The sequence below is a fragment of the Quercus suber genome, unplaced genomic scaffold (genome assembly GCF_002906115.3).
Source record: "Quercus suber isolate HL8 unplaced genomic scaffold, Cork oak 2.0 scaffold_772, whole genome shotgun sequence".
In the NCBI taxonomy this organism is placed as follows: domain Eukaryota; kingdom Viridiplantae; phylum Streptophyta; class Magnoliopsida; order Fagales; family Fagaceae; genus Quercus; species Quercus suber.
This window is the reverse complement of record NW_027070208.1, coordinates 187361-211419: the sequence shown is the minus strand read 5'-3', so window position 1 is coordinate 211419 and position 24059 is coordinate 187361. Positions and strand designations below refer to the sequence as shown.

General features: G+C 35.4%; 3 protein-coding genes across 3 annotated transcripts; 1 reads left to right on the top strand and 2 right to left on the bottom strand.

Annotated features, from left to right (window-relative positions):
- The first annotated feature begins 913 nt into the window (after positions 1 to 913).
- LOC112014108 (ethylene-responsive transcription factor ERF113) lies at positions 914 to 2804 on the top strand. Its single transcript, XM_024046488.2, has 2 exons — positions 914 to 1401; positions 2053 to 2804. The coding sequence occupies exons 1-2, from the start codon at positions 1263 to 1265 to the stop codon at positions 2622 to 2624; spliced, it is 711 nt and encodes a 236-aa protein (XP_023902256.1). The 5' UTR covers positions 914 to 1262; the 3' UTR covers positions 2625 to 2804.
- A 7080-nt stretch (positions 2805 to 9884) lies between these two features.
- Positions 9885 to 15434, bottom strand: LOC112013854 (mitochondrial import inner membrane translocase subunit PAM16 like 2). Its single transcript, XM_065767094.1, has 5 exons — positions 15299 to 15434; positions 14215 to 14287; positions 10691 to 10778; positions 10462 to 10592; positions 9885 to 10352 (listed from the first exon to the last, which is right to left on the bottom strand). The coding sequence occupies exons 2-5, from the start codon at positions 14215 to 14217 to the stop codon at positions 10239 to 10241; spliced, it is 336 nt and encodes a 111-aa protein (XP_065623166.1). The 5' UTR covers positions 14218 to 14287; positions 15299 to 15434; the 3' UTR covers positions 9885 to 10238.
- A 1919-nt stretch (positions 15435 to 17353) lies between these two features.
- On the bottom strand, positions 17354 to 23516 carry LOC112013932 (E3 ubiquitin-protein ligase ORTHRUS 2). Its single transcript, XM_024046315.2, has 9 exons — positions 22821 to 23516; positions 21345 to 21877; positions 20594 to 20719; positions 19948 to 20047; positions 19800 to 19861; positions 19624 to 19726; positions 19168 to 19312; positions 18713 to 18927; positions 17354 to 18320 (listed from the first exon to the last, which is right to left on the bottom strand). The coding sequence occupies exons 1-9, from the start codon at positions 23355 to 23357 to the stop codon at positions 17616 to 17618; spliced, it is 2526 nt and encodes an 841-aa protein (XP_023902083.2). The 5' UTR covers positions 23358 to 23516; the 3' UTR covers positions 17354 to 17615.
- Positions 23517 to 24059: the final 543 nt, after the last annotated feature.

Sequence of the window (24059 nt, the reverse complement as noted above, 5' to 3'; positions counted from 1 at the left end):
ATATAGATAGATATATAAGATATTAAAACTTCAAACTTAAAAAAATACGCTTAACACCTCAAAATTAATATTGTACACATAATTAGATAATAATAAAAAATATAATTATTCATGATTTGTAGATTAACATGTAATCTATTAAAATATTTGAATTTTTTATGTATATATAAATATCTTCAAAATTAAACTTCTCAATAAAATAGAAAATACAAGGAATTTTATTACAAAATTGAGTGTATAATCAATTATAAATTATTTTCAACTTTCATTTTGTTTTTTGATAGGAACTTTCATTTTGTTAGTTTAGTTGCAACGTATTAAGAAGGTTTTTTTTTTTTTTTTTTTTTTTTTAAATATTAAATAAATGTTAGTTTGAATTTTACATGTAATAATTTAAATTGAAATCTTACTATATATATATTTGTTGCTACTTCTGTCCCAGTTTGTTTGTCATCTATTCTATTTTGAGATATCCTTAAATATTGTCTTGTTTCTAAAAATAAAAATTATTAATTTACTAATATTCTTATTATACCCCTACTTTATTTTAAAACTATTTAAAGAGAAAACTAACTAATATTTTAAAAAATCAATTTAATTGGAGCACCTTTTTAGTTGCCTTATTAAGAATAATTCTATTTTAAAAAGTTAATATATTTATTTAAATGTAATTTTATAAACTTATATATTTTTATAAGACAAACAAAATAATAAATAACGTTTTTTTAAAAAATTTAATTTTTTAATCAAAACAAACAAATTCAAACGGGGGGAATATTTTGAAACCGTAAGTATTTTTCTAGATGAGATCAGAGCGTTTGGTCGTTGCCAGAGAGACAGGAACAAAAAGAAAGAAACAAAGTCAAAAGTTAGACCGAACTCTTTTTCCACTCATCTCTCAAACTTCACGCAAAGAAGCTGAACCTGCGGGTATAAAAATTCTCTGTAGAGTAAACCCTATCTTTCTGGTCTTCGATCTTGTTTCTTCTCCTCTTCCTTCTTTCCGTCTTCTGCTACATATTTTGTTCACCAAATCACATCTTCTTTTGTTGATTTAGCGCCCGCATCAACGTGACAAGTATAGCCCTAGTGAAATTTATATTAACTGCATGATTTAGCACAACAAACACAACAAGCTAGGCATCATCAAGCTGAAAGTGCTGGATCGACAACATGGGAAGAGGCCCTTTCCTTCCAATGAAGCGGAAGAGAAGGAGGAGGATCATAAATTTCCTGTCTACTCAGCTCGTTCCCAACAAGATATGTCTGTCATGGTCTCAGCCCTAGCTCAAGTTATTAGTAACACTGACCAAAACCCAGTTCAAGTGCATGGAAATCCAATAATCACATCCCAGTCTGGCCCAAGGGAACAACATCAGTCTCAACCGGCTGTAGATCAAGGTATCGTACATAAATAACAAGCTTTTTTGCGTTATGAAATCACTTTTCATTCATATTTTGTTATACCAATAATGGATGATGACAATAGTATATATTTGAGCATATGTTCACCGATCCATGATGCATTCACAGTCACAGACTGAAAAATCATTAGGGTTGAATATATTGCAAGTTCATGTGCTCCTATTTTCCATGTTTAATTTTTTTACAGTATCAGTTTTCATTTATTTAATGGTTTCTTCTCCCACAACCCCCCCAATAGAACAATATTGAATCGACCCAAGTGCTTTAATGCTCTTGGCTGTGAAAGGATCGATGCAAGTATTATCATTAACTGACTCTCCTAGCTATATGTTTCTCGCGCATACCTACCTCCCTCTTACTTGGACTACTGGTTCTCTCTAAAGGTTTATGCACTTGTATTTATCCATATCATGCACAAGTTTCTCTTTATTTTTTTCAATGAATAAATTTTTTTTTTTGGAAGACTGTAAAGTCTATTTTTCCTTAGATTAGGTTTTCTTTCAGAAGAACTAATAGTGAATATTACAAGTCCTTTTTAATTGATGCATAGTCATCAATATCCTTACATAAATTTCATGTCTAGACTTTCTCTATTTTATGTGGTAAAACAAAAACATTTCTGTGAAGGGAACACAAGGAGAAGACACTATAGAGGAGTAAGGCAGAGACCATGGGGAAAATGGGCAGCGGAAATTCGAGACCCAAATAAGGCCGCCAGAGTTTGGCTTGGCACTTTTGAAACAGCTGAGTCTGCAGCACTTGCTTATGATGAAGCAGCTCTCAGATTCAAAGGAAGCAAAGCTAAGCTCAACTTCCCGGAAAGAGTACAAGGGACAAGCGAAACAGGTTACCTTACAACTGGTTTGGGGACTGAACAAGTTCCTAACCAGATTCTTCATCATGCCCCTCATCAAACTACTTCTCAACAAACATATCCCAATATGTTTCAATATGCACAACTTCTTCAGACTGGAGATAGTAGCTTACATTATGTTAATGTGCCAAGTCTCTATGGGCAAGAAAGATTTGCATCACAAACTTCATCAACTACTACATCTTCATCATCTTCATCTTCATCTCCCATGCCAACTCAACAACAGCAACAATATCAACAACAAGAGCTTCTAAGATTTCCAACGCACTTTGGAGGTGGTTCTCCTACTAGTTCTAATCCTCGTAAGAACATGAAGGACTTTTGAGACCAATAATTCAAAAGGACATATATATAAGGTAAAACTAAACGATTTGGGGTTATATATGTTATACCTATTCCCACATTTTTAAATTCTTGCTTATGAAACTTTCTTCTATTTATGAGTTATCAAGAAGTGTTTTATCAAAGTTGTGCACGTGGTGCAATTTCAGTAAGCATTTCCGTTCATACTTGAAATTTTTGGATATTTTCTAGATTTGTATTCAGTCGAACCTAATTAGTCTATTAAGAATTTATAACCGGTCCCAAAATTTTGAACCAAGACTTAGTATTCTCTAGATTTGGACCCAGTAAAAAGAATCATTTAGCAAAGGTGCATTTCAATAAACATTTTCGTCTATACTTGAATAGTTCCTAGATTTGTATACAGTCGAATTTGACTAGCCTATTAAGATTTCATAACCAATCCCAAATTTTAGGAACCAAGAGTCAATTATTTCCAAAGACTTAATTATTCTTATTACCATATTCTCTAGATTTGAACCACTAAGAAAAATGAATCATTCAGCACTGCCGATTCCTGTGTAGCCGGTAGAGCTGAAGCCATGAATTCTATACTTATAGTAAATTCTATATATTTCTTGCATGTAGAAAACATTCAATCATGTGAAAGTGTTAGGGCCTGTTTAGTAATGTTGTTTTAATAATATTATTTAAGTATTGTGAAAATATGTGAGTAAAAAAGTGTTATAGAAATACATGTTGTAACAAAAATGGTTGTTTAAACAACGCAACCAAACAGACCTTTAATCTCCCAATAAGCGTTGTGTAAGGGCTAGAGTCTTTCCGACTTTATTGGGGATACTTTAGTAATAGAAAAATATCTTTTCACATTAGTTTACATTTACTATTCATGCATATATTCACGATTCATGTGGGAATATTCATGTTTTAACATATAAAAGTGGATGTGCAATAATTAATGTGAAAAAAAGTTATGTAAGAGAACAAAAACCTTTAGTGATAGCCCCGGCCCCCAAACACAACATTATGGTATGCTAACAACAATACAAGAATCATATTCTGAGTATCTAGGTTTCTATGGTGATAATTAACAACCTGTAGCCTCTGCCGATATATGTACCTAGTTGATGAATAATAAGTTGGCCAACCTCTATTGGCAATATGTGGTGGATGCTTTCTAAATAAAATGGATTGGTTGTATCTTGTAATATGATCTTTTTGAAATGGATCGAGGTGTACAGTTTAACATTTTATTTCTAATATCTATAGGTGTATAAAATATCATGTTATTTAAAATTTTAAATTGTATGTACCTTGAGATTTGTAAGGCCTGTTCCTTCATAGATCAAAAGTGTTCGACCATAGTAAACCTACAGGGAAAGTAGTTGAAAGAAATAAAGAAAGCAAAACAAGTTGTTTTGCTGGTTTAGTAAATTAAGCATGGCTCAATTGCTATGCAGGGGTCTCTAAGTGATGAGCTTAGGGGATGATCAAATATACAAGCCAGGCAAGAAAAGTTAGCTAAGATATGTAGTCAAATAGTCATGCTCAGAAACTTCTGATGCTCTAACTTTTAGAAAAGCAGGACGTACTGCCACAGCGTAAAGTGCGTGAAAGCATGCGATGGCAGACAACATGTGTTATAGCACAGCATGAAAGACAATTTATGTTCACACGGAATATTAAGGAGGAAAGACATGAAATTAAAAGTACACGAAAATATATAGCACAATATATTCTATCTGATGCTGAACAATTGTGTGAGTCAATAAGTCATGATATGGTTGTTAGTTAGGGATGGAAATAGAGCGGGATGAGATCATTTCAAAAGTGTTTCAACCCTGTCCTGTTCCCTTTTTAGGGTGAAATTGGGACAAGTTGAAAGTATTTTTTTATTTGACCTCGACATTAATAAAATAGAGATAAAAGAGAAATAGGATGGAAACTATTGTATTAGTAGGTTATGATATATGGTGGTTGGTTAGGGATGGAAATGGAGCAAGATGAGCCCAGTTCACAGGTGTTTCGCTCCCCTTTTAGGGTGGGAACAAGACAAGCTAAAAATATTTTGTTATTTGACCTCAATATTAATATAGTAGAAATAAAAGAAAAATATGATGGATAATAAAAGAATGCTAAGAGAGAAAAAAACAAACATTTGGAAAATGATAATAGAATATGTAAAAAAAAAAAATTGAATTATAAATAGGATATGTATAGAAATATTAAATTATATATATATATATAGAGAGAGAGAGAGAGAGAGAGAGAGAGAGAGTAGGGCAGGAGAGACGAGTGGGTCAAACAAAATACATCTTTATTTCATACCTCTTGAAAAGCGGAAAAAGTATGCTCAGAATAAGGTGGGTGATTTTTGTCATCCCGTTATGCATACCAGCCATGAAGAGCACACAAGGTGTAATTGATTCCATTCCATAGCTCATCTCTTAGAATCGGAAACCACCCTTTGGATTTCCATTTATAGATAGATTGAAGCTAGCGAAGTTAAGATTTGGTACATTAAATAGATAGCTCCTTGTAGATTTGATATCTCTCTTATTTGGTCTAGAACCTAGAATACAATATAATAAGGTCAAGTCGTCGAGGAGGTTCATTGGTTGACAATCACAAAAGATATAGATCGGTATGAAAGAAATTCTGAAACTATTAGCGGACGATTGACGATTGGTCATGGAATTCGGCTGTTAAAATGATAAAGTTGAGCACAAACACAAACGGTGGGCCTTGATATTGCCCCTTGTTTGCGCAATTGGCCGGTCTGACTTTCTGGTTGGTCAGCTCTCACTTCCAACCTTGACTGGGTAAAACAACTCAATACAACAAATAATTTTTTGTTCTTTCTTAGAATGTCAAATTTAAATCTAAGGCTTCTTTATCCTTTTAAAAATTAAGGAGTTTTTTTTTTTTTTTTTGGGATCAAATGTAATTTTATCAATGTGTGATTTAGAGAGTTGCATTTTGTTTTTGAGAAACAAACACACACATATAAAGGGAAAGAAATAAATCTTAATACAAAAACACACTACAAACTATACTCAAAAGTAATGATAACTTAAAAAAAAAAAAAAAGTAGAATACGTTTAAAGAATTACACTTTAGTTACTTTTGATTCGTAACTTTTAATATATTAAGATTATAGTGAGGTGGTTGTATAAATCTTTTTTTTTTTTTTTTAATTTGTCAAAGAATGTGATTTAAACATATAATTTTATAATGATTTTGAGTTGTTTTTATATTGAAATTAAAGCTTAGATGGGTAAAGTGCTTGATTAGTAAATTGAATTCGACCTAAAGCACATTTAGGTAAAATGTAATTGTCTTCATTTAAAGTTTTCAAACCCAAGTATGACTTTTTTAATTACTAAATTTGATCTTGGTTGCTTAAATAACAACATTGCAACCGAATAATATCTAATTAAACCTCTTTGTGTTTCACTTTTGCTCAAAGTGTATCAAGGTTCTTATGGACTCATTTCCAATTTTGCGTATAATTTGATTATCCTTTTTGGCATCATTACCTTAACAATATATAATTCATCTTAGAGTTTGAACCATGATTTAAATTCTTTAAATTTCAATTGTAATTATGGTATCATATAGTTGCAAAATTAGTCAAATTTAAATTCTCTCAATTAGTTTTAGTTAACTAAAAATAATGGAAATCCAATGAAGATATATGTGCACCCCATTTACAACGTGCCCCCAAACTTTTACTATATTAATATGCATGATTGACATCCTAATTTAAAACACATGTTTCAATGTGCCCCTGCAATCTAAATTGCAAGACAAAAATTGGGTGCAATCACAGAAACACTCTCATCGTTTGCAATGAAAAAACACATTTTCAGCCTAATTTAACTCTCAATTTTTACAGTTAGGTTTATATTGATACGATTCTTTCAAATTAAGAATTGTGTGAAGTGATCGTTTGGGCCGGGGGTACATTGTAAAAGAAGTGAAAGTTATGAAAAAGTGTAATTTGCATATTCATTAAATTTTTGTTAGCTATTAGGATTTTGTATGCATGATTAAAACTTTTTGCGAACCCTAAAGGGTTGATCTCATGGCACCCCTTAAAGATTCCTTCTTATAATTACTTAATATAATCCTTCCTAATAATATTCTTTACATTTTCTCATATTACTTTTAATTGATAATGATTTTTTTTTTTTTTAAGAAAAATAAAAAAGGAAGAAGAAGAAGAAGAAGATTGTATCGACTTCAAAAATATGAGGTTGACATTATGCAATGAAACTTTAAAGTATAATTTGGAACTAAGCTCAAACTCTGGGATTTTTCATGAGAATATTTCAAAATTATAAGCAGGAAATACAATGTCATATTGAACAGACACGTTTTACGCATTTTTGGTAAGAATCCTAATGTAGAAGGGTAAAGAGAGCTCAGTGATTGCAAATAAAGATGCCTAACATTCTCAGTTTTCCCTTGGCTTTGATAATTGATAATGACTGGTCAAAAAAAAAAATGAATAATTACTTTTCTTAATCCATATTGTTTGAGTCCATATTCACTTAACATGACTGTACAATATCACTTTAACTTTCTAAAGCATAAAGAGCTAAACCTGCTGAACCTTTTTTTTTGGCTTACAACAAAGTGAGGTAGGGGATGATTTGAATCTAAGCTCTTTCTCTATGGAAGAAAAACAAAATTAGGTAATGACACTTTTTCTTTGGTTGTTGAGAAAAGGTAATGACACAACAATAACGTTCTTAACAATAAAAAATCAAACTTAAGTCTCAAAATTTTTTAGATCAACTATGAAACAAATTATAATTGATCATTTGTATTCTTTGAAATGCAATACATAACTAACAAGGAACATTCTATTGTATATATGTAGTGTCTGTTTAGAACAATTTATTTAAATAAAGCTAAAAACTTTTTGCTAAAAGTGTAAAAAAAATATTAAAAAAATAAGATAAAAGTGGAGATAAGCTGAAAAATTCAGCTCATTTCAAACGCACACATAGTGAATCCATTCATAATAAAATCAAGAAATTTTATGCAAATAATTAACCAACGGCAATCCGAAATTTTTTTTTTTTTTACTTAGAAGTAAACTATAAACAAAATTCAATATATAGGGTGAGTTTGACAACATCTTTAAGCTTTAGCTTTTATGTACAATTTTTTAAAATTTCATTTTTCCTCACCTTTTCAATTTTTTTAACGTACAAGTAAACTATAGTACACTTGTAACAAAAAGTTTTCAACAAAAAAGTTAAATAAGTTGTTTCAAAATAAACCCATAAAGGATTTGTTTAGATACTGCTTATTGCTGAAAATTGAAAACACTGTAATAAAATAATTTTTAAATGTATAAATAGTATCGTGAGACTCAGTCTTAAAGTTATTTTTGCTTAAAAAAATGCCTACAGGTCCCGTGAACAATGCACAAGATCCACAAAAAAATAACAATTTTGCGCAACACGAACTCAAAAACGCTATCCAAACTCCACCAGAGTATAGTAATATTAAACACAAAGACGGACCACAAAGTCTTGAAACCAAAAAAATTAATAAGATGCTGCATATTTAGTTGAAAAAGTAAAGGAGAGTAGAGTCGGTATGCTATAAACCTCGTATGTATTGTAATGAAGGCAGCCAACCCTTACCCGAGTAGCGATCACTAGGTGGTAGATAGATTAGCTAGGGCCGGTTTGACACTGCCTTAGTCTCCACGCAAGTGTGAAGTGTTGGAGAAGAATAGATTGTTCGGCTAATTATGACTTCGGCGCCGACTTAGAAAAAAAGCTTTTGTCGGGGGCTGAGAGCGTCTCTCAGTGTCAAACTTTTCGGCAAATGGTACCTCCCTTGGCTTCCTCAACACAACAATCAGATCAGAGGCCTGCTTTAATTTATTAATACATAATATGAATCCACCTCCCCACGTCCTCTCTTTGCTGCTGCTGCGCAGCTTTTCTTCCTTTTTCTTTTCTTTTAAGCATAAAGCAAGGATTATTATTATTAGTTTCATTATTGTCAATTATTAGAGAGAGACCCTTCATTTCAATTCACACATCCATAATCCATTACAAAAATAATTGATGTCAATATCTTCCTATACGTGGTCACACACCCACACCCCCACCGGCACACCCATACTCTCAAGTCTCAATCTCAAGTCAAGGGCCCAATAAAAACTAAAACTTTGGTCATCATCGTCAGGAAGATCAAAACAAACCCCCTTATTCTATTCACATTGCAAATACACACAAATGAGAGAGAAAAATATGTTATTCTGTTCATTCATTCATTCAAATGAGAGAGAAAAATATGTTACAACATGACAACGATATGTTGGGTGAGAGCTTGACTTAATCACTCTTCGAACCACAAGAAGGAGAGCAAAACTGCAAACACCGCTACCAATTACATTAAAAAGTCAGCAATCAGCAGCCAGCCTACCAAAACAGCAGAGCAGAGCTGCCAACGAATTGAAATTGCCACTACAACTACATTACAAACCAATTAGCAGCCAGATAACATTAAAACAGAAGCTGCTAGCCTCCAAAAAACAAAAACAAAAAAAAAAAACCTACTCTGCATTTTGTTTATGACTCTTTTTCTTGGTCAACAACCAGCATCTCACATGACATAATTCCTAATAGACTTCAGTATATCAACCTCATAATGACACCTTGCTTTCCTAAGCCATCTGTAAATAATGGTAAACGGTAAAAAGTTGCAAATCAAGCTTTCTCGCACATTCAACTCTTGAAACCTCCTTCCTTCATCTCGTTTATCACCCAATGCAATTCATCATATCCCAAATGCCAACACTGGTCTTGCATAAAGACACCTCACCACATCTTTCTAGCAAAAGAGCATTCAAAAGATAGAAAAACATTTTACTCATATTATTATATCCTTTACAAGCAGCCAACATATAAAAACATGCTTGGAATATGACTTGTGTACCAAAATCAACCTCCACCAGCTACTAACTATCTAGAAGGCTAGTTGTTTTGCTAATAAATACGTGTAAATCATCGATGATTGGGATAAAGGTATTTAAGGATGTCAAAAACCAAAACATTTGGAAGAATGCTAGGTTGCACACGCCAAATCTTGAAGAGTATAAATTATCTTCCTTTGAGAGTATGGATCCAATGCTTTAAACTGTTCTGCTACCTATCATGGCATTGCCTATGGCCCTGATCAATGAAACACTAAAGGTCATACGCTAAATATCAGAATACTTGCATAAGGAGTGCACCCAACAATCAGGGAATAATTTGTCAAATAGAAATCTACCGAGATATATACAAATGAAGATAAATGTAAATACACCCTTGAGTCACATACAAAAGGTCATTGAACCCATCTCGTCTCTAAGCAAATTTTAAGCTCATCAGCAATGCATTCCAATAATCAATTTTACCATAATTTCATTAATCAAATTACACTTTAAAGGTGCAAAAGCAAAACTTTCTTGCATCTGGTATACGAATGACAGAAATACTAGGCCAGTTTATATTAGTGCTATGACAACTCATGCAGATCAAACTGCAGGAAGGCAACCATTGGATCGCTAAAAGGGTAATAGGGCAGTAAAGCAAGCCTCAAGGAGTTGTGGATTTGTAGTTCAGTGAGCATTCTTTTTGTAAGCAGCTTCTAAGCATTCTTTAGCTCTATGAACCTTTGATTGAAGGTAAAAGCTCCCACTCTTCATATTCCGCTCAAACAGGTTGTCGTACCTCTGTATACAGCAGATTGTCAGTATGCTGCTAGATAGCAACCACAAAAGGATTCAATACTGCAATCTCTAAGACATATAAATCTATAGCATAAGTGAAATGTAAAGCAACCTTTAAGATCTCCTCCCACGATGAGTGTTCAGTGACACCTAGTACCTGCCTTGCCTCCGGCTCGGCCATAATTTTGGTTGCTCTCCTAATATTCTGTGCTGCTTCTTGAGCAACACCAGATTTTGAGGCATCTGCAATCATTCACACAAGTTTCTAAGCTAAAAATTTCAATAAGTTTTGCGATAGCACAACACAATAGATTTGATAGTGAACTTCAGATAGAACATACTTGCAAGTGCCTGCCGGTATGCCTGAAGAAAAGACCTTGCCACTACTCCAGAGCCCAGCACAAGCAAGTTAGCAAGAAGTCTTGCAGCCTGTACAAACAAATAACAGAAAATAAACTACATAACATTCTTCTGTCATCTTACATTTTTTTAGTAGGGCTGTGCCAGAACCATGCATAAAGAACCCAATAGTAAAACATTGTAACTGATTCACAGACATATGGATGTACAGAGTTGGCCTAGGAGAGTAACAAACTTTTTTTTTTGTTGATAAATAACGGAATTGTATTAAAAAGAAGCCCAGGTACACCGGGGTGAACATGGAAAACAGTACATCAAATACAAAAATTACAAAGATCAAGCATTACAAGAAAATAAGAACAAGGGAAAAGATTAAAGGAAGAACACCACTCTAACAAGGTATGAAGAAGAAGAGATTTAAGATCAAAAGTAGACTGCTCCTTCCCTTCGAAACATCTTGAGTTCCGCTCTCGCCAAATACACCAGAGGACACAATGAGGGACAGCCCTCCATAAATCTATGCTCCGATGCCCACCGAAGGAACCTTGCCAACTCGAAAATAAATCAGAGACACCATGTGGCATAACCCAATGAAGACCAAAAAGAGCTCACACCATAGACCATAAGTCATAAGCAATAGGACAATGAAGGAGAAGGTGATTCATTGATTCCCCACTCTTTTTACACATAGAGCACCAACCAACAACTGCGACACCCTTGTTCCATAAATTTTCAGTAGTCAAAATCTTGCCTAATGAGGCAGTCCACAAGAAGAAAGCAACCCTACTAGGGACCTTTGAACACCACACAGGTTTCCAAGGGAAAGAAATGTCAAGAGTAGGGGAAAGGAAGAGATAGAACTCACTCACTTTAAAGTTCTTATTCCCTGTTGGTTTCCAACAAAGTTTGTCCTAACCTTCACCGTTAAGGGGCAATGAATTCATAAGATCAAGAAAGGTGTAAAAATGCTCAGTTTCCCAATCTTGAGGAGCTCTAGAAAAAAGAAGATCCCAGTGAAGCCTCTGGTTAGGAAAGTGCATAACATCAGCAATGGAAGACTCCTTATTACAACTAATATTATAGAGTTCCAGAAAAGCCTCCTGGAGAGTACAGCTCCCAACAAGGCTTGATTGAAGGCTCTCAAGTTTCTAATACCCAGACCGCCAGACTACAAGGGAGAACAAACCTGAGCCCATTTTACTAGCCGGAATTTAGGAGACTCATCTATTCCACCCCAAAGAAAATTCCTTTGAAGCCTCTCAATACGAATAGCAATATCCACAGGAATAGGGAAGAGAGATAGGAAATAAGTAGACAAGCTTGAGACAGTGCTTTTGATTAAGGTTATCTTACCGAATTTTGATAAGTATAAATGCTTCCAACACGATAATCTTTGCTCCATTCTTTCAAGGATAGAGTTCCAAATCGCCCTATCCTTGAATTTAGCGCCTAAAGGCAGACCCAAGTAAGTCATTGGTAAAGATGACTGACTACAACCCAACAATGCCACAAGCTCTCCCATATTAGTCGCCTCTCCAACTGGAACTAATTCAGACTTAGCTAGGTTTATGTGCAACCCTGACACCGCCTCAAAGGAGGCTAAGATCTCCCGCAAATATTCAACCTTCTCATAAAGTATCAGTAACTGAACAGTTAACTACGGTTAACAAAACAATGGATTTAACAGCAGACCTAGCAGCAGGGCTATCACAGGGGCAAATTTGAATACCAGCAAAAGCAAATGCATGACTGACAAACCAAAAGAAAGCAACTAAGCTGGACATAAGCCCAATCAATACATGACTAGCATCTATGATCCATTCTAGCGAAGCATCCTAAACATTAGCAATCAGTTAACCACACTTTAGGTCATCAAAGATTAAGTTAAATAGCCATACCATAAAGAAGTTCTTGCCACTCCTATATTTACCAATAACAAAATATGTAAGCAGCATGGTTGTTCAAATCACAATCTGGATAGTAGGATCATATCATCCTACCATACAGCTCACCCAAAATGACTAGGATTGGTGAGGAATTATAATCGCCTTCAAGATCAGTGGAATCGTACGATCCTATGATCCCAGAAAAATCCAACTCCCTAGTTAGAAAATGACCAAAGCGAAGGCCCAACAACCCCAAAATCTTCCCTAATTGCCCAAAATTTCTTTCAAATCCCCAAATTTACACACACACAGCGAACTTGGAGACTAGAGATTAGAGGACCTAAATATCTAATTTCCGCTGAGGAGTTGCTGCCAAGGCTGAGATTATTATGAGTCAGTATCAAGGCTAAGCTGCTGAGGAGTTGTCGCCACCATCGCTGACTCACCGTATCTTTTTTTTTTTTTGGCTTCGTTTGAACGATTCCTTTGATTGGTAGGTTCAATTCGGCAAACAACCATTTTTGCTCAGCTTATTTAGAATATTTCTATTGATGTAATCATCATAATGGGCTCTTTGTTTAGAATATTTTTCACGTGGCTAATTGCTCTCTGTTTTGATTATTTTGGAATGGCTGATGGCTCCCTGTTTTAATGTGGTGGAAGCTTCATTTGGGTTAGTGATTCAATGGGTCACTACATTTTTTATTGATTTGTAAATGTTTTTTATATTTATGGCTTCATTATTGAAGAGAGTCATTTATAATCAAGTAAAACTTTTTTTTTTTTTAATTATAGATAATATGATAATTCTATTGATTATTCAACCTACAAAGTCACAATCAATGTGTTTTTCAGTTTTCTTTTTTTTTTTTCAATAGGAAGTAGGATCTTAGGATCCTCAATCTGATCCTATTGATCAAATTCATGAAGCCCCTCCACCAATCCTTTAGGATCCAATTTTAAAATCCTAGATAAGCAGTGTACTACACAGGCAAAATGTGCAAGTATTCCACAACAGCAATAAAATTTCAGAAGTCATTTACAAGGCCCCTCATATATTATATAGAAATAGCCACCTGGGCAACAATAAGGTGCTGCATGGACCCTTTTGCAAGGCTTACTTTTAAAATGTTTCAAAAGCAATCTTCTTCAAGTGCATCCTTGAAAGCCAGGCATCAATTAACAAAGTGACCCCGAATATGAGATGCCACACTCACACCCCAAGGTTGCACTCATACCAAGCAGGGGTTTGCAAGACTTACTTTTAAAATGTTTCAGAAGCAATCTTCTTCAAGTGCATCCTTGAAAGCCAGGCATCAATTAACAAAGTGACCCCAAATATGAGATGCCACACTCACACCCCAAGGTTGCACTCATACCAAGCAGGGGCCTTCTGGATACTCAGCAGAGCTCAAGTAAGCTCATCATTTGCCAGTCAAGAGGCCCACTGGCCAGTAGGTTGCTCGCCAACAGGCCCAATTCCACAAAACATCATAAATAAAAAAATGGGAACAAGGAGAAAAGGAACTTATATATCTGGTTATATAAATACTGCAATCATACAAAAACATGAAAATGCATAAAAGGGTGTATGCGTGTAGAGTGTTAAGTATACCTACCATTACTGAAGAGGGAGGAAATAATATCCAGGAAGTGGAAGCAGCAAATGATTACTTCAGAATTCAAAAAAACCTAAAAAAGCAGAACTAATGTGTCAGATATGTCCTTAAATACCGTCTTAACATTTTTGGCTCCACTCTGTATGTGTGTGCACATCAAGTATATTGAAACTCACACAAACCATGCAAATTTTAGGAGACTAAATTGTGAATAGAGTAGGCTGAACAACAAATTGTATGAAGGAAAACAGAATGCACAACAGAACTTCTCTATAAATTTTTATATTACAAATAATAAGCCATAAACCAGTCATGAATTTGATGGGCAGAAAAAACATATCTACTTTGAACAGTACAAAGTAAATAACAATAATCACTAAAATCAAACCAAAAGATTTCCCATGAGCATGTAAAACTGTATAAAAATTAAAACTCAAAATCTAGCACAATCTTCTATCGCAAACTTTCTTCATAATGTTAAAAAAATATCCATTAACAACTCTGTATTACTCGACATTGACACTACTAGAATAATAGTTAAATGATTAAATTCATGCTTCTGGGACAAGTTGTAGGTTTATCAATTACAATTATGGATGTCTGAGCATGCCCACATGCCTGACTGTCGAAATCATCAGACACAAACATCAAAAACCAGACAAAACACCTAAACTGTAGTCTATTTGTTCTCATACAAATTTTCAACTCAAACTACCCCCCGCCCCACAACAAATGCCAAAGGGTATAAAATTTAATATTAAAAAAATGTCGAACATGGGAATACTGTAATTGAAATCAAGAAACTTATCTAAACATGAAATTACTATATATATATATATATATAGTCAGCGACACAGAAAGCAAACAATAGAATTGATTCTAGATGTTGAAATTTTATTATCCCCAAGGATTGCAGTCAACAATAACACCATTCAAAACAACTGAAATCGAGGCAAAGATTGAAATAATAAATAAACAGAAGAAGAAGAAGAAGAAGAAAATGGAAATAAAGATAGATACATGAATGTTAAAACTTGAAAAGGCATAAAAGTAAGGAATGGTAATAGCTAATACTACTACTTACCCGAAACTTTCAACAAATCCAATGGAAATTTTGTCGGTGTGTTCTTCCTCCCCAAGGAAAGGAGGGGTTTAGGGTTTAAAGGAGAGAGAGAGAGAGAGGAAAGGTTGGCCTGGAATTCTCAGAAAGTAAGTATAAATGTAATTTTGAAGGAAACTAAACAACACGAACACGACCCAACCGTGTAAAGCAAACCTACCCAGTAAGAAATGGGCCGATTACAGCTCAATTTATGGTGCCTCTGTAAAAGCCCAACACGCTCAATTCTTTGTGTTGGGTTTCAACAACACCAATTTAACACCATCCACTTTCATAATATGTTTTTTCTCAAAAAATAAAAAAGTTTCACAGTATGTTTTTTAGGAAAAACACACACACAAACCCACGAGGTTTCCCTTAAAAACACAAAGTCTCGTTGAGGTTTTTAGTGTAACCCAAACTCTCGTATGGTATTGATTTGTGTTTTTTAAGTTTTCAATCAAAAGTCCTCTCTCTTATAACTTTAGTTTGACATTTATTTGAATTAATCCTTAGTTTGGAAGTGAGAATTTGAGTTTTTATCAAAGTACGATCTATATGATTATATGCTTGATGTGCTTATCAATTATTTGAGTAATCTCACTTGTAATTATGTGATAACTTTTAATTATTATGATAATTATCTCCTTAAGAGAAGGATAAATTTGAAACTTAAAAATTTTAATTGTACCAAAAGAGATTAGGAAAATATAATGCATAACAACAATAGTTGGAATAATATAGATCACTTTAAATGAGCAATAAAAAAAACACCAAAAACAATAAAGTTATATATTTGTAAAATTAGAAAATACTTTTAGAAATTGTTTAATTTTTAAGGAGAAAAATTATTTAAAATAAAATTTAAAGAATAAATTATACATTATAAAAATCTCAAAATAATTATATATTCTCAGATATTACGTGATTCTGAGTCTAGTTGATATGAAAATACTAGAGAACTAATTAAAACAAAGCCCACAAAATTATCAAATGCTCATAATCAGATTATACCTAAGATTTGCAATGACAAGTTGGTCAGTAAAGAGCTGATCTAATTATATTAACTTTTACAATTAATTTTTTCCATTTAATACTTGTTGAGCAGATCTCAATGGTAAGAGCTACAATATCTTGTATATTGAAATTCATGGTTATGCGTCCCAATTCATTAATATGAAACATTTATTTCTCTACATAAAATCTCCTCATTTATGAATGAGTTAAATAAATAAAGGAATTTTTTTCATTGTTGTGCAATAAACTACTTATTTCTAATGTAACGTGCTTCACAATGCTAAGAGATAGTCTTCACAATGCTAAGAGAAGGTTCATTAGAGAAGTTCAAAATAGATGGAGAGATAGATGGTTTCCTCCTCCATCAAATGCAGTCAAGCTTAATGTTGATGCTGCGGGAACAAATACCTCCACTACTTTGGCCATAGTAGCTCGAGATGTTTTTGGTGGGGTACTTATGACTTGGACAAAACAGAATGCCTTGTGTGATCCTCTTCAAGCCGAGGCTGCAGCCTTCCTGTGGCACTGGGCATTACAGATAGCACAGGCTAAAGAACTTCAGAAGATTATTGTGAAAAGCCTGAAAGGAGATTCTAAAATATGTGTTGCTGCTTTAAATTCAAGTTTATCTTCTATTGAGTGGTCTATTTCCACTCTTTTGATTAATGTGTATGAGCTTAGCAAAAGTTTTGTCCAGTGTGTTTTTAGCTGGGTTAGGAGAGTTGTTAATTATGTTGCTATGCTCTTGCTAAATTTGCTACTACTAAAAGGATTTTTGGATTTTGTAACAAGCATTCTCTTCCTTATTGAGTAATTGAGGAAAGATGCTGCTTTTCTTATTGTCTTATTGTTTAATGAAAGTAGTGGATTAAAAAAAAGAAAGGTAATGCAACTCATTCACCAGCCAATCATCCATAGTGCTTACAGCTAACTAGTTTTTCACTAAACAGATGGTCAAATCATATTCTGCAAGGCATGACATGTCAAGACAACAAAGCATTAAATTTTCAAAAGACTTGGAAATGAAGAACAATTATGAAATATTAATATTTTTTTTACGGTGCAATATCCTACACCAAATATATTTTTAAGCATTCAGAAAAGAACTACTTATAGATAGTTCAGCTTCCTCCTCTAAAAATGTAAACGCCATACTTCAGGCATTATCCAATTTTCAGCCCCGTTCTCACGACTCCTGAAGTGTTCGCAAAAAGCCTACCAAAACCACTTCTCAAAATACTCCTAATAAAATGAGTTTATATGATGATCCAACAGATAAGATTCATCATTCAAAGTCATCATCATCAGCTCGCACATGGAGAGGACTCGATGGTGAACCATTTCCTTCATCCACCACTTTCCGTGATTTCCTGCCCCTGGTCTTTACACCAACACCATTATTTTCAACCACAGCAGTCTCAGCTTTCCTGGCTCTGGTCTTTACACCAACACCATTATTTTCATCCACCACATTCTCAGCTTTCCTGCCTCTGGCCTTTACACCAACACCATTATTTTCATCCAAAGCATTCTCAGCTTTCCTGCTCCTGGTCTTTGCACCAACACCCTGTTTCGGTGAGCAACTCTTAGCATCAGCTTTCTCTGAAGAGAGTTTGTTTTCCATCCCGTCCTTGTTCTCTATTGAGCATTCCCCATCAACATGTTTCGGTGAGCAACTCTTAGCATCAGCTTTCTCTGAAGAGAGTTCGTTTTCCAACCCATCCTTGTTCTCTATTGAGCATTCCCCATCAACAACATTCTCTTGCTTTCGGCTTCTATTGGGTTTGCTTTTCTCTGGATGACTCTGCACGCTATCATCTACGCCTATATTGTCAGGAATTTCTGTGTTAGTGTCACTGCTTGTGGATGAATGATCAGCACTTTCCTCAGAGCCGTCTGTTTCTTTAATAGACTCCTCAATATTGTTCCCATTCTCCTCTTCAGTCTTGGATTTCAGAGATTCTATCACATCCATTAACTCTCTATTTACCTGTCACGCTCAATTCCACAAAATAATGTAAATATACATCTCCATTTGCATAAGCCGTAAATAATGATTCATACATGGGAAATTAGGAAGTCACTATTGCCTCATTTGGCTGCTTAGAAGACAAAACAAGGTCGTGCACTTTCCAACAATAATTCAACCCATAATGTTCTTTTAGTAGTACACAATACACATGTACTCTCCCTTCTCCCATTTTCTCAAAAATTCATACCCTCTTTTATTTGGAAAAACAACAAAAAATCAATGCCCCCTCTTTCATTAGAATTTGAATTTTTTACAGGACCCACAATATAGGACTGAGGGAGTACAAAATAAAGCACAAACAAAATTCACTTTGCATAAATCAAGAGAAAATATGCAAGTACATGACACACCTGAGGGTTTTCAAGAAAATCAGAGATGTCTGTTGGGCAAGATGGACAGCACATGACATTTTTTTGGGACCGGAGCGACCGTCCATTTCTACTTCTCTCCCTCACAAAAGTTTTGCCAGCAAATGCACCTTCTAAACACGACTTGCAAAAATTATGAGCACAAGGTGTTGTTATAGGGAAAGTCATCACCTGACGACAGATAAGGCAACTGAACTCTGCATGTGAAAATATATAGGTGAATATCTCACATGGTTTATCATGCAAACAATCAACTAAATCTACATTGGATCTTTGAAAACAACTCCATGTCCACAAAGAACCAAAGTGACTCTTTTCTAGATTCATTTTTCAATGTTTGATCAACCCTACCCACATTTGTAACCGGAGATAGCCAAATTGAAGGTCAAAACTAAAGAGCTAAAGACAAATGACTCAAGGATGGAGAGAGAACAGACCTTTCAGGAGCTTCTCCCTCACATTCACATTCTTAGCTTGCCGTATTACTTTCCTTGTCTTCCTTATGTCGTCAGAACTTCCAGTTCGTACCGGTTTTTTGCTGGGGGGTGGAGGTTTCTTCCACTTCCAGCAACCTGCTTCCTCCTACCAAAAAATACCCAACAAAATATATATATATAATTCCAGAAATTCAGAGGCTAGAGCTTAGTAGCTTTACTAGCTTACAACAAGAAAATTCACTTTTTACGTGAATCCAATAACAATGAACTGAAATTCCAGAATTGTTTATCAAAATTCAGTTCTTGAACATCAGCAAGGATACCATCTATATTCATGTTAAGATTGGTTCATTACAATGTAGCTTTGTAATGAGAAGGACAAAATCTCCCAATCAGAAATGGAAGAAACCAAGAGGTATTAAGTTTGAAACAAGATTGATTCATTTAACCACTCACATCAAAATCCCATGCTGGATTTTCCTTCCTCTCCACTATATCGTTTGCCTTCTTCAGCTCAGAAATGACAGGTAAAGGTCTAGGACGATCACCATGTTCATCACTGCAGTTCAAGTTAAGAAATTTAGTACAGTTCAGATGAGGTTTACCAACAAAATAACTGGCAGAACACAAACCTTGTCCAGGGGGCAGGTTCATTGTCACACCTAACAAAAAGATACCTACAGACCTTGAAACCCTATATTACAGAAACAAAGTCAGCATATCTGTTGTGCAAAATTAAACCAGATGGGCAATTCAAATACATAGGATAGCACATATTACCTGAATACCCACTTTTCGCCAACATTTTTCAATCCTATAGACTCCATCATAACGGACCCCTTTCTCTGGGGCATATGAGGAGCGCTTTTCTTTGTGGGACCTGCTCATCATAAGGGCAAAAAAAAGAAAACATTATGATAATGTCCCAATTTGACCTACTTATGATAAGTTCACTGGATGATATAATTCCCAAGAACTAGAAATTTCAACTCATAGGAAAAGATTCATCCGTTTAGGCAATCACTATCCTTTAAAGCCAGTCTCAGAATTTATTCTTCATCTAACAAGCACTGTTGCTTCACTGTAAGCTATTAGTTGTCTATTTCTATACATGGCAGCAGGAATGAGAATTAATTCTTATCCAAGAAAAAGAACGAGAATTATTCCCTCAGCCAACAGTTATGGAAACTTGCATATAAAATGGTCTCAAATGGACAATGTTCATACACACCTTTAAAATATTGTTTCAATTACAAAATCAATGCCTGCACAAAGAATTACATTAACACTTGTAGCATAACAAAAGGAGTTTAACTAGGCAAAGCATTTATGTTTGAGATTATGAATTTTTTAAATAATGAAACAATAAAGGATTTAAAATACCTTAGAGAGAGATAGAGATAGAGATAGAGTCATTAACACTTACCTGACAACTCGAACAGGATACCCTTTTAAGCAACTAACTTGAAGTGACTTATTCATTTTCTCAAACGTCTGATCAAAAGACTGATCCTTGTTTGTCCGTTTATTCCCGCTAAGATCTCTGCCTCCACTGCCATCCACATGTATAAAATTTAACAGATTCTTAATAAGTGATGAGGCCAGGGATGGGGAGGTAAATTGATCACATTTATTGATAAAATAAGCTTGATATGCGGGATGCAGAATAAACATGAAAAAATATGACCAAAGATTTTACACTTCATTGGATAGGACAATGAAAGTGAAATGAAAAAATTATAAACAATACAGCAATGGTTCCAGCCTAATATTATCCACCAAGGAACGTCCTTGTGCACATATAGGACATACTCAAAGAGGGACATCTTATAAGCATACCCAAAGTGAAAGACTTGCAATAGAGAAACAAAGTTTTGAAACTTGCAAGTCCTAAAGTATTAAGCTTTGAAATTAAATTGATGGCTACATGGCCTCACATTATAAATCTCCATTTATAGACCTCTTTGAATGCAAAGGCTACTGAGATGTTCCAAGCATCAAATCTTACAGTAACAACCAATTGGAAATAAACCATCAATAGCAGCCAGGATTTGCAGTAACAAATTCAATTTTAAGCCTTTAAATAATGCTTAAACTTCATGAGCAAGATAGTAGACTCTATGACTGCTGCAAAAGCAACTAGAATCAGTTGACAGAACAGCAATCTAAAAACAAACCTTCCTGTGTAGAGGAACCACTCTCCATGGTCTTCATCATCTAGGTAGCCTCCAGAAAGAGCCACAGACTGGGCACCATGGTTTGATTGCCCAGCAATGCCAGCAACATGTGGAAGATGTGCACCCCATTGCCTGCATTCCAATCTATCTTCCCAGCATTCACCAACAAGCACACCCTGATTTCTTTCAGGGTCATTTTCAGCTGGGATAGGACCAAAATGATCAGGGGCAACAGTAACAAATATCTTTCCACTGGCAGCATTGGACTTCCCCTTCCTCTGTGCACGCTCAGTCATATATGCCTTGTCAGGCCTATTCTGATTGTGTACAAAATGATAGACCTTTGAAGGCCCTCCAGCACCAATTGACTTGGACACCTTTGCCATACGAATGGCTGCTACAAGCGTAGAATTGATGCGGGGCTGACTTGCCATTTTGGGAGGAATGGAGCAACGGCACTTTGCACAAGTACGCTTCCCTTGCCCGACCCATTTCTGGAAGCACTTTAGGCAGAAATTGTGTCCACATGGTGTCTGGTAAAAACACAAACAGAACCAAAATCACAAGCTAATTCTTAGCTGAATGTCACATACACAATGAAGGCAAGTGGTACATTGAAATCCAATTTCCATGTCAATGAAACATATTCATCCCAGATTGCCAATTTAGGCAATTTAGTTTGCAAATAAATAGGCCCACCAGAACATGAATTTCCCATCAACTGGAGGCGAATGAGGATGACGAAGATGGCACTTTGATAATCTTAATTAAGATGCTGCCAACGTAAATGAGATATGGGGTTTATATAAAATTCACTGACAAAGACGAGCACCCAAAAAAGGATGGAAAGAGTAAGACAAAATGGTTAGAATGTGCCAAACAAGTACATGCACATAAGATAATTAAAACGAAAAGAAAGTGGGTTTGAAAAAGGAAACCCGACAACTAAGAGCAAAATGGGTAGAACGCCATCAAAAGAGGTCAAAAAAAGCTATTTACGGGTCCACATGACGTACACAGAGAAAAGTTCTCAAAAACAGTATCAAAATGCACAAATCTTAGACCCAAATCTCATCCAAACATCCATGGAAATTTCGTTAAAACTAGTGCATATACACATACAACGCAGAGGACAATAACCAAATAGGAGTCCAGCAAAAAACAGCCATCGATCAGAACCAATAATATTACCAAAAATAGCTCACACAGATTCATATTCAGTACAAACATACTACAAATCACTCTGTCTATAATGTTCTATTAAAAAAAAAAGAAGCATTTGACGGAGAAAAATACGCAGTTCAAAAAAGAAATCGAACCCTAAATCCAAAACAACAAAGAGATATAGGAGAAATGTGAGAGCGCTAAGCTCATCGAAGAACAAGAAAATTAGAAATGAACACAATTTATTTCCCAAAAAAAAAAAAGTGAAATGCAGAGGAGGCAGAAAAATAATGAGAGCGTGAAAGAACGAACCGTAACAGGGCGCTCCGGTAGCTGCATACAGAAGGAACAGTTCAAGCTCCCATCGAGAACATCCAACACATCTTTCTCTCCTTCTTCCTTCGCGTCTTCGTCTTCGTCTTCGTCTTCGTCTTCTTCATCCTTCTCTCCTCTCTTCCTCTTCTGCTGCTTCTTCTTCTTCTTCTTGTCCGCGTCGTCATCGCAGCAAGCCTTTCCGCTCACTAGCTCCTGCCGCTTCTTCGCCTTCTCCCGGTCCGTCAGAGACGCATCGGCCTCGATCGCTCGGATCTTGGAGATTAGGTCGTCGGAGGCCCCGCCCGCCGCATTTCCGACCGGCAAAGCGGCGGCGGCGGAGAAGACGATGGATGTGCAGTCGGGGCACTCCCAGTGGAGAGCGGAGGCGAGTGTCTCCGGGCGGGTCTTGAGGCAGGCGAGATGCCACGGCGTGACGCAGGTTTTGCAGGTGAGCTTGTCTTCGTCCGATGGCTTCTCCTTGCACACCATGCATGCGCCGTCTCCGTCGCACGGCAACTCGCTAACGGGCGCCATGGCTGACACACTTTTACACTTAAGAGTGACTGTGTGTGAGAGAGAAAAATGGAGACTTTTTTTTGAATAGGCTTTTTTTGGTGTTTTGTTGATGATGGTAATGTCAATGCGTCTTAGTCTCTCTCTCTCTCTCTCTCTCTGGGATTTTATACAGCCAGATAGGCAGAGAGAGACGGCGGGGTTTTGAAAATACACAGGTTCGGATTTGAATTTTGGGTAGCTATTGGGTGTGGCGTGGTGTAGGTAGTCTTTTACGCGTTTCTTGGATATTGGTTTGCTGAGATGGAAGGTCAAGTGAGGAAACCAATTCCTTGACTTCTTTCAAAATTTTGGTTCCATTCCCCGCTTTTCACTCGTTTGGGACTTTTGAGTCTTTCAGTGCGCCTCAATTTGTCTGATTTACGCCTTTTTTTTTTCTTTTCTTTTTTTTGAGTCTTTGGTGTTCCGAAAATGACAATTACACCCACTCTTTTCTCAACATATTACATTTTGTCGTCTACCAATGTTATTAATTCTATTCCATTCCGATTGCAACCGTCAAAAAATTTTATTTTCGATCATGTTTACATAAATATTTCACCTCAGTTTAAATCTCATTCCATTCTTATCCATAGGAAATAAACATGTTAAATCTCACCTTTAACATGTTCATTTTCTATTATTTTCATTACAAATTGTCTTTTCATTTACTTTACTCACATG

Coding starts and splice junctions, on each gene's coding strand:
- LOC112014108 (XM_024046488.2), top strand. CDS start 1,263: ATGTCTGTCATGGTCTCAGCCCTAGCTCAAGTTATTAGTAACACTGAC. Junction 1,402..2,052: donor TCAACCGGCTGTAGATCAAG/GTATCGTACATA, acceptor ATTTCTGTGAAG/GGAACACAAGGAGAAGACAC.
- LOC112013854 (XM_065767094.1), bottom strand. Junction 10,593..10,690: donor ATACCGGCAGGCACTTGCAA/GTATGTTCTATC, acceptor GAATGATTGCAG/ATGCCTCAAAATCTGGTGTT. Junction 10,353..10,461: donor CGTGGGAGGAGATCTTAAAG/GTTGCTTTACAT, acceptor TGCTGTATACAG/AGGTACGACAACCTGTTTGA.
- LOC112013932 (XM_024046315.2), bottom strand. CDS start 23,357: ATGGCGCCCGTTAGCGAGTTGCCGTGCGACGGAGACGGCGCATGCATG. Junction 21,878..22,820: donor TACCGGAGCGCCCTGTTACG/GTTCGTTCTTTC, acceptor TGTTTTTACCAG/ACACCATGTGGACACAATTT. Junction 20,048..20,593: donor TATCCTGTTCGAGTTGTCAG/GTAAGTGTTAAT, acceptor TATGATGAGCAG/GTCCCACAAAGAAAAGCGCT.